The 15,503-nt window shown below is 42.6% G+C and overlaps 1 protein-coding gene across 1 annotated transcript in view; it reads left to right on the plus strand.

Annotated features, from left to right (window-relative positions):
* Positions 1–15,503, plus strand: part of adgrb2 (adhesion G protein-coupled receptor B2) — a 266,754-nt gene that overhangs the window by 242,810 nt on the left and 8,441 nt on the right. The window contains exons 31-34 of the mRNA XM_086279307.1: positions 421–593; positions 854–1,570; positions 3,878–3,913; positions 6,212–6,325. Of these exons, the coding sequence (XP_086135433.1) occupies positions 421–593; positions 854–1,570; positions 3,878–3,913; positions 6,212–6,325 (1,040 nt within the window). The remainder of the gene's footprint in view (positions 1–420; positions 594–853; positions 1,571–3,877; positions 3,914–6,211; positions 6,326–15,503) is intronic.

Here is a 15,503-nt window from a genome sequence, read left to right on the forward strand (position 1 = left end):
ACAGTGTCAGAAACAAAAAGTCAGTCACTGTATACCAAGCACAACATGAGAAAATCACATTTTTCTTTAGAGATGCATTGTATCTTGAGGCTGTTTTATAGCTGCAAGTTTATTTCAGTATCAGTTTAATTTAATTTATGCTGTCTGTCTCTGCGTTGCACACCTCTTGTCAGTTGTGTTCTCTTTGGAATTAAATATATTTATTCTCTTCCGTTCAACATCTATTCCTCAACCCAATTGCCCCCCCCCCCCCCCCCCCCCGCCCACCTTCTCTATTCACACCCACCTGTAAACTTTTCACCTTCACTATATTTCTCCTTTCACCAACTATCCAAATTCCTTCTCGCGTATCTCTTGCCTATCTTCCATTCTCTTTGCTGTCTCTTTCCAAATCCTTATGCCTCCCTCGTCTCACTGCAGTCATTTTCAAAGAGGTGAACACCTGTAACCCAGCCACTATCACTGGGACCCTTTCCCGCATCTCCCTGGATGATGAGGACGATCCTAAGCTGGCAGCCCATCAGGAGGGCGGAGTAGGGGTCAACTTCAGCACTCTCCCAGGGAACATCCCCCCTCCTAACCTTATTGTACAGGTACACAATTAAAGTTTCTAAACTTCCAAACAGATTAGCTCATTCATTTTTCAACTTCCTGCTGGACATTATATTAACATTAAATTTTGAACACAATTTTGAAGTTGAACACGACAAAAAGAGATGGAATGTGTCTCATCGTATGAAGTTAAGCGGGATTGCTAAAGAAATAAAAAAGAATATAGTTTATCGAAAAAAATTCTGCTTGCAAAAAAACAATTTTATTGGGGTTTTTTTGTTTGTTTTTTTTTATCTGCAAGGTTCCACCTCTGGGAGGCCTCAATGAGCTGAGTGAGACCCCCCTAAAGAAGGAAGTGAATGTGGACCAGCAGAGACAACAGGGACAGCAACGCGGCGGCGCTCCGATCTACCTGTGCACCGAGAGTGGCCTGGGCTGGGCTCGACCTCCGGCTTCATCCAACACCTCCCAGGACGGAAGTGCTGGAAGCGGAGGGGGTGGGGGAGACGGAGGAGAGGGGGGTGGTGGAGGAGAGGGGGACTACATGGTCTTACCTCGCAGGACAGTCACTTTCAAACCTGCAACACCCTCCTCCCAAGGAGGAGGCCTGGGACTGGGGGGTGAGGACAAGCCTCTCAACATTGCAGTGGAGGATCCTCCCTTCCCGCCACCTCCCTCTCCTCTGACCCTTCACCCGGCAGAGAGTGAGGCCTATCCGGCAGATTTTGTGCCATCCAGTGTGGGTGACATGAACATCACCATGAACCTCAACCGCTCCTTTGGGACGATCAAAACATTGCCCCATGGGCAGGGCCACTTGATGCCTCAGGGTGGTCTTGTGCACTCCCATGGAGGACATATGCATTCCCATGGGAATTCTTTGCAGCTAAAGCCGGGCCAGAGACCTTCAGTCAGACAGATTCTGACAGGGGGAACAACAGTGGAGAGAACCAGGACCCTGCCACGCAACCTGGGCAGCACCAATGCCAACACCAGCCTCTCAGCAGGATCCCTGGAGGTGGGTGATAGGTTGAGGACAAAGGGAATAAAGGCAACGCTGGTTGAGTTTTTTTCCACTGTCTCCCTGAATTTTACAGTGATAGCTATTCAGGTTGTGATAATGTAAGTAAAGTTATAAGTGGGTTGATAAAGAGGAGTGGAAGGATTCACAGTCATTAATGCCTGTGGAATCATTTTTTTTTAAAAAGAAAAATTCAGATCCACTCATTGCATCGACCGTCCTCTCAAAACAAGTTCATTTACACCAGGAAAAGTAAGACATCTTGATCTATCTGACATTTCACTTAACTTTAGGAACAACTAGATGGTCTTCATTTCTAAACTAACTGTTATCATCAATCTATCAATACCAAACACGTGTAAAGAAGAAAAATGTCTATTCACATGCCTCATAGTTCCGTAAGTGCGGCCTTCAAACGTGTTAGTTCAAATTTCGTGAGTTTCTAATACATGCTGTCTATCTTCTAGAGTAACAGTACACTGTGATAATAACACAGTTGTGTGCCTAAGTATAAGTCTGCTATAACAGCTGCTATTTTCAGATGAGTAGTATTTATAGCTGCTCTTTGAGAGGATGACCATTGAAATAAGTTATTCTCATAATGACAGACAGCTTCATAGTTTAGTGTCTCTGTATGAGTGATTTTAATATGTGTGTGATACCCCCCTCCACTTCCTAATGGTACAGGGCTTTGCAGCAGATGGACCAAGACTGACAGGATCAGAGTAAAAAAAATTCCCTGGTGAATGTCTTTCAGCTCACCTTAATTTTTGCAAACACTCACTGACATACTTTACATAGTCACATGCACAAATACACACTTTAGATCTTCCCTTAATGGCATCTTGCTGACTGCTGAAGGTTGATTAAAGACATTGGATGCAACATTTTCACTCTAAAAGTAAAAATACTTCACTCGGGGCAAAGGACTTTAAGGACGAGTCATTAAGACTCATAAAAAATCACTGTCAGATGAGTAACGAGTCCACTCATGAATATGGAAAAAAGAAGAAAAAAAAAAACTGAAGAGAAACCGGATGTAATTTACTGCTACAATTTCACCCTGTTAGGATATGTTTGATTCGGAGATGGATGTCAGAGAGTGCCTCTGAGGATTAAATCCGTGTTTTACTTTCCAATTGCAACAGGAAGACGTGTCGTGGAAAGATTGTGAAAAAGTACTTAGGGTGTCAAATGTACTGTTGATTCAGAAGCTTGTATGTTTAAACTCCAAGTGATGTATATCAGAGTGTGAAAATGACTCACTAAGCATACTATCCAATAATCGTGCTATCGAAACCAGCAAGTTCAAACGAACAACACCGCAGCACCACCGTGCCATCTGAACAGCAAAGTGTAGAAGGACAGAATCCCATATGATTTTTGTATGAGTGAGTTAGCTATTGCTTTCTGTGTGTTTCCATCAAAACATGCAATATACTGCACACGTATATGCATGTTGCATGCCTGCCATATTGCAAAGCTAATTCAATCATGGAATATCTCTGTTTAAGGTAAGGATTCCGCGATAATAAAAGAGGGAATGGTTGAATTCTCAAAGGCAATAGGACATCCCGGGAGAAACTTGCCTCTCTATCTGTTTGCATTTCTCTCCGTTTTAAAAACCTTGGCCGCCGTAGCATCAGATCACCAACTCTGCCCTATCAAAGAATGAATACTGCTTTTAACTAACTGTAGAGAGCAGCTCCTCTCCCTGCCAAATGCAAATCTGGCAGACAGTGAGAGCCAGAGAGGAAGTCAGAGATGGAATGTAATTCAGTGCAATGTCGGGGCCAGATGAGTTGGAAATGTCTGCAGCTGTTAAATTGGCGGCTTGTGTGCCACTCACTATAGCTAAAGAAGCACTTAAGATGAGAGCGGTGGGGTCCAAACAAGATTAGAGGATGAAACACATCCCTCACATGTTTGTGGCAGCTTTTTTAATCTGGATGTCTTCAACAAATTCTCCAAAAATAGCAGAGAAGACGATTTACACCAAGGCTGTAGCGATTGTATTTGAGGGTATGTGAGCCAAGAAATTATATTTCATTGTAATTCTGGGTTATTCCACTCCACTAATCTCATTACGTTGAAATAGGCTGAACAATTTGCCTTTTTTTCCCATGACATTTGTAAATAAATGTCTGTATCATGTTGGGCAGCCGGTGAATATTAGCCGTCCTTTTGTTACTGAACAATGGCACTGAAAGATCCACAAAGACACTGAGATCAAGAGAATTCTGTGGTGGTCGAGGGGTGGTCATTGATGCTTTCTTCTCTCCCCCTGCCCCCCTCCTCTTCCAGAGGAAAAGAGTACGGTACTCTGAACTGGACTTCGAGGTAAGATCTCGGACCTCATCCCCCCTGTCATCAGCCTGTCTCTGCTTTCTTGTGCTTCTGCCAGGACTTGAGTAACGCCTAGAGGAGTAAAAAAAACAACGCATTGCTAAACCCCTTCCCTCGCTCCTGTGTCTCCCTTGCTCTCAGATCAGTGACCTGTTTCAGACTTATCTTAAATAGTATGCTGTTTCTCCAACATTGGCCAGTCAAGCTGTCCCTACCTACAGTCTGTCTTTATGAACAAGCGGATGTGTTATTTGAATCTGGAAACCAAACCTTCCAAACGACATGCACAGTTAAATCCAATGAGTTTGTCATGTCTTTTTTTGGGGTCCTGGTTGAAGAAACAGCAAAAGTAAAATGCTTCTTGTGTCTGGATAAAAACTAGTAATTCCGTCCTGGGTTGACACGTACCGTATGTGGCCGCAGTTGGTTTGCTGGTTATATCTGTTGGAACGAGATGGTTTGGCAGTGTCTGTGAGTATGTTTGTGTTAAAAATGACTCGAGTGTCCCGTGAATCGCCAGTCTCTATGCAATAAAATACAAGCCATCTCGTAACACTGCTGCCCTCCCTGTGAACTCCTTTGAGTATTGGCCAATGCAGAGACTGGACATTCACCTCCCGCCATGGACACATAACATTTAAACGTAAAGGGTATGAGTGAGGACAAGCTACTAACACTGATTACAGCTGATCATTTTACTTATCTGGCCTATTTATCTGGAGTCATCTGTGGCTTCTGCATGAACAAGGAAACTGGCTCTCCTTGAAAGCAACCCTTTTCACACCAACTGACTATTGATTTTTGAGAAAGAGACATAGAAGAACCTCTAAAACAGCAAAGTGTACACTTCTATGAGTTAATGAAAGGTAAATCCATTTTCAACCATGCTTTTTTTTCTCCATTGATAGAGTTGGCTCATCCCTTTAGACTGTCAAAAGCGAACTTCTTTTTTACGAATATACTGAATACTTAAACAAATTAGAAATCTAATTATGTGTTTCAGGAAAAGTAATACCTTATACTCTTAAGTTTATACTCTTTAGTATTTGACTTCAAGCTGGATATCTTGAAAGAAAGAGCATTCAATAAGAAAACATTGCGATCAATTTGGTATATCCCCTCTTTTATTTCGGACACTATAAAATGGTGGGACCAGTTGCTCCAACTGGTATTTACTAAGCCTGGTCTTTAGTGCTAAGTTGGCTCCAGTCTTTAGAATGGACTTGGAAAAGTCGTGTGAAGGCAGGGGCTACTGTCTAGCAGGTACCAACTGTAACTGTACCAGTATAATGCAGATTTTGAATAAACCCTGGTCCTAACTAAGCCTAAATGTATGTATAGTCATAGCAAGATGGTAGCTTATCTTACAGAATGACAAACTGGCCTAGCTGGACGAGCCTAGGTCCATTGAAGAACTTAGCTTAAAATTGCCCTTAAGCTCTGTTTGTGCAACCTTACTTCCAACCTTTTCTATAATGCACCGGTGTTGATTGTTCTTTATTTTGTATGTTACATTTGAGATTCTTGAAAACCTAAAACTGTAGTCAGTCAAGGAGATAGTAGCACCTTCTAACTGAGCAGAGATGAGAGTACCCACTCTGAAGTAATTGGAGCCAGTGCTAAGCGCCAACTGGCCAGTAAGTGTGCGGGTGTGAGTGCTGGCATCCTGCCCCTGTGTCACTTTCAACCTCACAAGCTGCTTTGACGATTAGCTACCGCCGAGCAGCTCCAGCACTGCCCATTAGCACGGAGAGACAGCAGTGGCACTGACAAATGCAGTTCGCTGTCAGAGAATTACAGATCCGGGTTTAACTCCCTTCGGGACAGCCACATTCGGAACACAGGGATGGCAGTTTTTTGACAAATATAATTTCAGTGAGGGTAAGAGTTAAATTCTAGCCCATCTGTTAGATTTTTAATGAGTTTGACAAAAAAGAAATCCTGATTTAACAGGATCACCAGTTAGCAAGAACCAGGCTGTGACAATGGCATTTTTGTCACTCATTTTCACCAGATATTCATGTAAAGGACTCGCTTCTGCAGCACTCACAGTTGCCAAATTCTTAAAGACAGAGGAAGTGGATAATGGATGAGCATGAGCCAGCAATCGATCGACAGTGTCTCGCTCTAACCCCCTTCTCATGGCTGGCATCACTGCAGTCCCTCAGCATTTTACCCATTTTCATTCCCCCTGCCTGTCCCTACACGGCTCTCCCTCCATTCTTTTTGTTTTGTTTTTGGTTTGTTTCTATTTGCTTCATTTCTGCTGTCCCTTCCTTTCTTCCCTTCCAGAAAGTGATGCACACTCGCAAAAGACATTCTGAGCTGTACCATGAGCTCAACCACTCGTCCAAGTTCCACACCATAGACAGGTATAGCAGGGACCCAGCCATGTCCGCATTCAAGGTAAGATCATTGCCCCGAGGCAGGATGGGAACCCACTGCACCCGTGCACCTCCACCTCCTATCCTATACAATACTTAAACCCCCACACCCCCCATTCCGTGCCATTTCTGGGACGCAATAACTAGCTTCAAAGGAAGTGGTCAACAATGACTAAATATTATCAGCGCTGTGGTGGCGACATTGTATTTATTCGTAAATGCAGCTTTCAGCCAATTATAGGCATAAAAATTCCGAGCAAAGCTCCCACTCATTTACAAACATGAGGTAGATTTGAAAGCAGCTGTATTCATTATGGTTTCCTTTTTTCATGGCAAATTGCTGTCTTAGAAATGTGAAAACATTGTTTGCGCTAACAAGGAAATCTAAATGCAATGTGAATACTGTATACAGTGTTTTCATTGCCGCTTGATTAATTCATTGTTACACTTATTATCACAGTCCCGAAGAACTGAGCATTAACTGCCTTATAAATATTTCTTTAGAGGCACATTCTGTTCCATCTTTCATACTGTAAATTACTTTTGTACCTGATGTAATTGGCCTGAACCTCATTTATTTTCACTTGTGCTCTGTGCCTTATTAAGAGCCTATCAAATGAGTTGATCGCATGAGCTTTTAGCAGAGGGGTAATCAATCAGAGCGGATTAATGAAATCCGAATGCTGCAGTTTTAATACCTGTGAAACTGTTTGTCACTCCTTACCAAACTATCTCACCACAATTAATTACAGGAAAGGGAAAATAAAAGACAAAGAAACAACAACAGCATCTGTCCATACGCACAAATGGTTTCGTCTGTGCTTGTGTCGAACCGGCTAATGTGTCCGTTTAATTTTCTTTGTGCTGTATGGAAATGTTCTTTTAAGTGTGTGTCTATGTGTGTGTGTGCCTGCACAGGCCACGAGGTATGTGTCCATGGGGGGTGCCTGGGTGGGCACCTATGCACATGAGACAAAGACGCCTCCGTGAATCATTAATACATCATTAGCAGCAGATGAAAGAGTCCCCCGCTTGCTCCGCGCTGACCTTCAGAGGGCTACTTTCATTAAGATTTAAACACACGCGTACACGCCTGCATTCCACTCATCTGCTGCGCTTTAGTGCGTGGAGCCATGATGAGTTAGCCAACCTTGATAGGTGTACTTTCCCCTGGCATCGATGGTATGCTGGTTTCACATCTAATTTACACCGCCAGAGGAGGAACAGAGGCTAGTCTGACATCTCTCATATTCCCCATGCTGTGAAGACACACACACACAGAGGGAAACATGTTGCAGTTTCCCATTGCCAGAGCAGCGGCCTTTTACTTCACTCCTCATTTGCTCTGCGTCTTGATCAAGATTTTCAGAAGCGCTGGCTGACTCCACGTTCGCGCATGCCAAGCAACTACTTTATGGAGGAGAAGAAAAATGGCAGGCGCTCGCAAAAGAGCAAGCCATATATTAGAAGTCTGCGGCTCTTAACAACAGTTGCGCCGTAGCATGCTAATGTGCTTCAGAGGGAGCTCAGGTGTGCTTTGAGATTATGCCCGGAACGTTAAAAGAAGCGAGAGAGCAGCCACGAGTAATAGACGGCCCGTGTTTAAAATAATTAAGTCAAATCGGCGCGCGTATTTCCTCCTGGTTAATGACGTCACGCGAGTTATGATGTGAAAGGACAGCACCGGTACAGCTCAATCCTCCAATTCCATTATGTTAAAAGTAAGTAGGCCGTTCACTTAACTGCGAATAATTACACGGATAATGCTATCAGCGTCAGGTCTTTGACAGGCCCCAGCTTGAATTCGGCTCTGCTATTGTCAACATCTCACTTTGAGAGTCACCCCCAGACACGGACATGCTGACTATACAGTAATTATGGAGATGAGAGGGGTTTGTGCTAGTCTGTGCGAGCGGATGTGCACGTTCATACACTCACGTATCAGAGAGCCTACGTGTGTGGCAGCATGCCTCTCTGTGTGTGGATGTGGCCATAACTTGTTTCTGTGTGTGTGTGTGTGTCCACTTGTTCCTTCTTGTTTGTGTGTTTATCCGTTTTATGTTTTGAGATCACTGTGATGCACTGCCTGTGTTTGGAGCACATAAACTGTGTTTAGGAGACAATTACTGCATGAGTAATGATATAATCGTTTCATAATTACTTTAATAACCTCCCTTCTACAGCGTGTGACAGAGTGACAGTGATTTTCACATATCCTACATGAGTGATTTAATTGCAAACAAAATGGCATTTCGCGAGGGTATCTCCTCACGGGTGGACACCCAAAGTACCGTGGAAGTTGAAATTCACCTTTAACTTCATATGGCCAATTGACTTTGTCACTTAAGGACAGGCTCTATTGAGTGTCTCACCTTTTTAATGATGAAGGAGGTCGGCCAGTTCATCGCAACCCCTCGGTCCAGTTGCCTACATAATGTTATCATAAAACAGTGCTTTAAACAGAACCCTAAATACCCCTGTTGCCCTTCTAACTACCATGGCTGGTGTTCGCCCACAACAGGTCCCCCCTCCCCCTCCACCGAGGCACAACACTGAGCCATCTCTAGTTCGCAGAGCATCCCTGGTTTACAAAGAAAGTCAAAGTAAGACGTGCTAAAACAACATAAACCTTGTGGTGTAAAGCCCCTCTAATGCTGCTAAAGTAGGCAATGTACCTACATGCTACAGTTTGTACCTCATAGTTTGCCACCTTTTGTCCTGAAGCTGTGTTTTCATACAGTCATTTGTGCATTTCACATTGAAGCGTCTGCTGGTTGAATTCCTCCCCCCAGAATAATTGCTCAATTGCAGTTTATCAGCTGTGACTGGGTTAGTCAGGCTTTGGATTTCTTTACATGTTGATAAGTAGTGCGAATGGATGACCTTCCATTTGTCCGCTGTATTACAGAAGATAGCTTGGTATATACTGTATCTGAGCATTGCCTAAAACAATAAAAAGAAACACTGAACAAGCTGTCCTTGAAGGCGTAAGAGTTCAGGTTTATGAACCAGGTTTATGAACCTGAACTCTGTTGGAGTATGTCATAGTAATAAAGCGTTGCACCTGCAGAAGCATTAAAAATAAAATGTAACAAATTACACATTCATTATTATCATGGTGAGAATAGTAGGAATACCTGTATTACAATGATGCTAAAGATTTTACACACCCAGCCTTTTTCTGGGACATGTAGCTTGTAGGTTTTCATAAAGTGCACATTCAGTGCCCATAAATATTCTCCTTTTAAAACCTGAAATGTTCCAACCCAAGACAGGAGTTTAAAAGAGCTAACGGAGTTGGCAAGTTAATTATCTAGTTTAATTTAGATAGTAAATGTGAAGGTTACTTGACTAGTTTAAACAGCTAATTACAAATTAATCTTAAAAACTTGACAGCTGAGAGCAGGAATGAAATGCATACTTTTGTGCAAATCTTTTGTACCACTTTTTGAGAAAATACAAGAATGTTAACAGCAGATCTGTTAGCATTAAAGGAGGAATTAAACTTAGCAACCATGGTACTAGCTGCAGGTCTGCAAGAATTTATCATGTGTAATTACAGTAAAACAAACGGTGTCAAACTATACTACCTGTAGCTGCTCATTTTCCACCTGTCGGTGCTTCCTCATTGTGAAGTATCTGTATTTGATGAACCTTAATATTATGCTGAACCCCCCTTCCCAGTGGTATGGTGTGGTGTAACAGTTCTGTGCATCGTCGCGTACACCCTCATGCCTCAGCGTTCAGATAATGAATGCTAATTCCTCCTCCTTCATTAAGCCCTTTGCAGTTTCATATTGAAAATCTGGAGCGACTTTATCTGGACGGATGTCCAGGACTTGTATAGTGGTGTGATACAGGACTGGATGTTCATGAGTGAACTTTTTTTCTTAATATCCTGATTTTGTAATGTTTTTATGTTGTGAAAAAAAGGTGCGTCCATTGTGTCCATTTTCAGTGCCTGAGTTAAATCTTACGATCTAAACACCATAACCACCTAATAAACCAGTCTGTAAAGACAACAGCCCATCCAAAATGATTTATAACCACCTCATAAACCATGATATTATGTTCATAAACTCATGCACTAAAAAGGACTAAACGCTATGCACTTTTATGTGTGCTGATGAAACACTGAAAAATATTGCAAAAGGGGTCAGAAGAGACCTGATTCATTTTGCTCTCTTCAGGTAGGAGCTCTGTGTTGGCTGTGTTGGGGAGATGAGTGGATATCAGAAACACAAAGAGACACGGACACATTTCTTTTTTGCTTTCACATCTTATCCAATTTTCCATGTAAGTGCAGTGGGCTTACAGTGGTCTTAGGCATTACATGTACCCTCACAGATAGAATCAACACACTTCAAACTCCTGATTTTGCTTTTCTTGTCTCTCCTTTTTCTTCCAATCTCATACAGCCATATTCTTGTTAAATCTGTGCTACCTGGTATCTGGTAATCCTTATATTTACCAGATGTCTGTCCAGAGGCTGAATAAGCATTCTACTTAATAGACTGAAAAGGATAGGAAATATGTGACTGGAAAGAAGTAGGAGCCAGACAGACAACTGCAAGAGTCCCCATTAACCTCCATGCTGAAGATCACCTTGTCTATCTGTTCTGAAGCTAGCAGACATACTCCCGCAGTCTGAAAATAAATTTAAATTTGGCTCTGTGTTGCATATACTATTGAAAAACTCATCAGAAACACTCCTAATGTCTTTTTCAGCCTAACACAAGCATATGCACTATATTGCCAAAAGTATTCACTCAACCATCCAAATTATTGAATATAAGTGTTCCAATCACTTCCATGGCCACAGTGTAAAGTCAAGCACCTAAGCATACAGGCTGCTTCTACAAGCATTTGTGAAAAAATTGGTTACTCTAAGGCAAGGGTCTCGAACTCCAGGCCTTGAGGGCCGGTGTCCTGCAGGTTTTAGATCTCACCCTGGGTAAACACACCTGAATCAAATGATTAGTTCATTACCAGGCCTTCTGTAGAACTTCAAGACATGTTGAGGAGGTAACTTAGCCATTTAAATCTGCTGTGTTGGATCAAGGACACATCTAACACCTGCAGGACACCGGCCATCAAGGCCTGGAGTTCGAGACCCCTGCTCTAAGGAAATGGAAATGATTAGCAACTCATCTAAGAAGTGGTAGGCCAGGTTAAATCACAGAGCCAGGTGAGTGGATGCAGAGTCAGAGAGCTTCATGGAATAGGTTTCCATGGCCAAGCAGCTGCTCAGGAGAACGGTACTTGTCTGACTGCTCTGTGCCAAGTGTAAAGTTTGGTGGAAGGGGTGTTTGGTATGGTGTGGGGTTGTTTTTCAGGAGTTGGGCTTCAGTCCCAGTGAAAAGGAACTCTTAAAGGTTCAGCATACCAAGACATTTTGGACAATCTCGTGCTCCCAACTTTGTGGGAACAGTTTGGGAATAGCCTCTTTGTGTTCCAAAATGACTGCATACGAGAGCACAAAGGTCTATAAAGACATGGATAAGCGAGTTTGGTGTAGAAGAACTTGACTGGCCCTCAGAGAGTCGTGACCTAAACCCGATAGAAAACCTTTGGGATTAATTAGAGTGGAGACTGGAGGCCAGGACTTCTCTCTAACATTTGTGTCAAAAATTCCCAGAAAAAATGCCTAAACCTTGAAGAAAGCCTTCCTAGAATAGTTGAAGCTATTCTGAGCTGATATCATATTAAACCCAATGGATTAAGAATTGTATGCCACTCAAATTTGTATGTATATAAAGGCCGACGAGTGAATACTAAGGGCAGTATATTGTATTCCTCTTACTTCTTTGATGCGTTGTTTAATGCAGACACATAGCAACTGCGAACGGGGTTTGAGAGTTGTACAAGTTAGTCTTAAATTGTTAGCTGTTATTTTGCTTTGTTGACCCAAGAACAGCAGTTACTGACCAGGAATCAAGTGGTTATTCTGTACAGTTACAAAGTCATCTGCCCACATATGAGAATGATATCTGCAGTGATAACACTTGTGTTACACTCTGCTGAAGTGGACAGAAAGTGGGCCTTCACATTAATGCTAATGATGAAAACAAATTCAAATCCTACTCTGTTTTAAGTACAGTAGATGCTCTGACTGGGGCCATATGGCTAGCAGATGGATGGAGTGTAGTTTCATTGTGCATTCCACAAACGAGGCAGGATACAAATGGAGTCAGTGGGGTTACTAAAAGACAGAGAGCGTGTAACACAGTATGTATTAGCATTAGTGTCTACACTAATGTTTAGATTTAGAACAGCTTCTTGGCCTCTGTCACTGTGGAGTTAGCCTGTCATTTTCTATCCATTCCACAGAGTTCAGAAGGTCATAACACAAATTTGCATGCAGTGCCCAATGATGCAGTGTTGTGCCTCGCTGTGTGTGGGATGGACGGTGGGTGTGTGAGTGTGAGAAAGAGCGCTTCCACTGCATAATGACTTGGCTGATGTATTTTTTAGCTCTCAGATGGGTTATATTTCCATCCCATCGTCTGCTGTGTTCTTGATTAAATGAAGCGTGGATTGGCTTCCCTCTCCTGATAGACAGCGAGGACTTACGCAGAACGCAGCGGGAAGGAAAAAGGAGAAGCGAGAGACAGAGAGAAAACAAGCCTTGCTTTGTTTTTTATTTTATTTTATTTTTTTACTGATGCTAGATCAGAGCAGGAACGGCAAATTTTCGATTATGAAAGCATGTAGCAATTCAGCCTGAAATGGCTGTAGGGATGTGTGAGAATTACACGATGAAATCCTTGTCTGTTAGGCTACATATGGAAGCATATTGGTGCATAGTCTGTCTAGGAGGATACTCCATTAGCCTTCTCCATTAAAGTGAGGTGAGACTTGGGTGCTGTCTTAGTGATATTTATTGATATTCCAGCAAGGTTTTGAGGCCACTGTAGGGAAATTTAGCCAGGGTAATGTGCAAGCTCCGGGAATGTGTCACGTAAAATGAAGATGTATAATTTTAAATGACAAAGAAGCCAATTTTTGTTGACTCAGTTAGGGCAATTTGCCTGCACTTGCAAACCCCGTAGGTCTCGATAGTCAATTTGCCGGCATTAAGCTAAGGAGTTTCAATTTCACATTCCAGCAATAAAGCAAGTCCTCCCTTCTTCTTCCTCTTCATATCTCATTCTCCCCTCTATTCGTCCTCGCAGCTTGACATTTTCCCTCTCGCTGTCTCCCTCATTTTCCCATTCCTCCCTCTAAACTCAGCCCTGGGTGTCACGTTTGAGGCATTAATTGAATAATTAATTCCTCTCATTAGCTTGTTTTTAATTATTTCCTTGCCTCCTCCTCCCCTTCTCCATGCCGAGTATAAATTCATCAGCTGTTTTCATCCTTCCACACAAATTGCCCATGAAAACTGAACACTTGGCGAAGTATAGCGTTAGCACACTGGCTCTATCAGTGGCTCCTAATGAGGGGACGGGTAGTCCAGGCGGAACAAGCCTTACACTGGCTTCGTGCACCAACAGGCACAATACTAATTTAGCTCATTTAGTGTCCTTGGGCCAATTAAAGGGAGGTGAAAAGGTCCAAATCACATGCTGGAACTGTTTTCTCTATAGAAGCAGTGGCCTTGGATTGCAGAGGCCCAGACAGCAGCAGCAAACCAAGCCTGTGTGTCTGATTGCTCGTTTGTTTGCAATGTGTTACACTAATGGAATTTATTTACCCTACATTCTCCAAATTTGGCTCCTTTGAAGGGCCTTATTACTTGTGACACAGATTCTTTCCCAGCTAAGGGGGTAAACGGTGCTAAGGACTGCTATGCATGGACAATTTTTGCCCCCTCCCAACCCTAACACCTAATATATTATGCCAGTGGTGAATAGGCAATCTAGATTCAGTCATTACCTTGATGATATAATGAAATAAACACACAGAAATGTTGAAACAGGCAAGGTCCGGTTCAGTGACCCTGAAGCCCACTGATAAATGCAAATGACCGTTGTATTCTGGCATCCACTCAATCTGCTCCTGCATTGTTTGATGTTACTTTCATTTTGTTCTTGTTTAACTGTGATTTCAGTTCTCTTCATGTCCAGTCACAGTTTGAGTTTATTTATGTATTCACACATGTCAAGAACCTAATTCTCAGTGTCTTTTCTTTGCCTTACTACAACATTTTATTGATTTCTCTTTTTTTTTTTTTCTTCCTGTTTTATGTCCTTTGTTTGCTGACTGGGCTTTGTGTTGCATGCTTGTTGTCATGTCCCAGTTTGAATGTAGCCAGACAGTCAGCAGAACCATGGGCATCCAAGTCAACAAAGGTAAAGTTAACCCACTTACCCACAACCCACCTGTCATCTCCCAGAGACAGCCTGCCACATTGCTCACCCACACTCAGACACGATTTCCAATTCCACAGTCCAAATGAGGGGAGTTCTGAGTGGCAGAGAGTGGGCCTCATCCACCAACATTGTAGCAGAGGCTTCTAGAGATGGCCTTAGATGTTTGTGCTGTAGCGTTGTTTGAGTGCGTACCCTCCCACTGACTCCCTACGTGTTCTCTTCACTTTGCTTTGTTGTGCTTGCAGCTTGTAGCGTTTTCTACCTCATAGCTTGCCTGAAACTTTTAAGTGCAGGGCAAAATTTTCTGCTTTCTGGCTCCAACCTCTTTACCCAGCGTTAGAAGGTGTATTTGGGGTATTGCAGTGCTAGTAGCAACATGAGTTCAATTTTCCCCTGCTGTATCTGCAAAAATATAATGGAAAGTACATTTCAGGACCCCCATGATTCCTCATTAAACAGCAGTGGAGCGCTGCAGGTGAGTTGCTTTTGTGTGCTAAATTGCGAAGGTATGTAAACCTGTATTGTTTGGTACAGTTGTGAGCACTGATTGTGCATAAACTCGGCTTTTAAAGGGTAGTTGTTTAATCGCAAATTGCCATTTTGATTGATGAAAGGCAGAAATATGAAGGTACTCATTATCATGACTGAAGCATGTAAGAAAAATGAGCCATAAATTCAGCCTTCAGAAATGGTCCATTAAGTTTAACCTATTGCCTAAACCCTAATATGCTTGGCTTTTCTAGTGGCTTTTGACGCATATAAATAAGGTATATCAAAGTCTTCTTGTGCACTTTGGACCACTTTCAGCATGATTGCTGTTTTTAGGGCACTCCCCGGAAGTCTCGTTATGACCAGTTGCCCTTGTGTCTCTGTAATGTTGGCTTC

Source organism: Aulonocara sp. 'chitande type north' Nkhata Bay, linkage group LG22 (genome assembly GCF_057382095.1).
Source record: "Aulonocara sp. 'chitande type north' Nkhata Bay isolate Kocher_YH1m ecotype deep benthic linkage group LG22, A_spYH_male_GT1.1, whole genome shotgun sequence".
Lineage (NCBI taxonomy): Eukaryota > Metazoa > Chordata > Actinopteri > Cichliformes > Cichlidae > Aulonocara > Aulonocara sp. 'chitande type north' Nkhata Bay.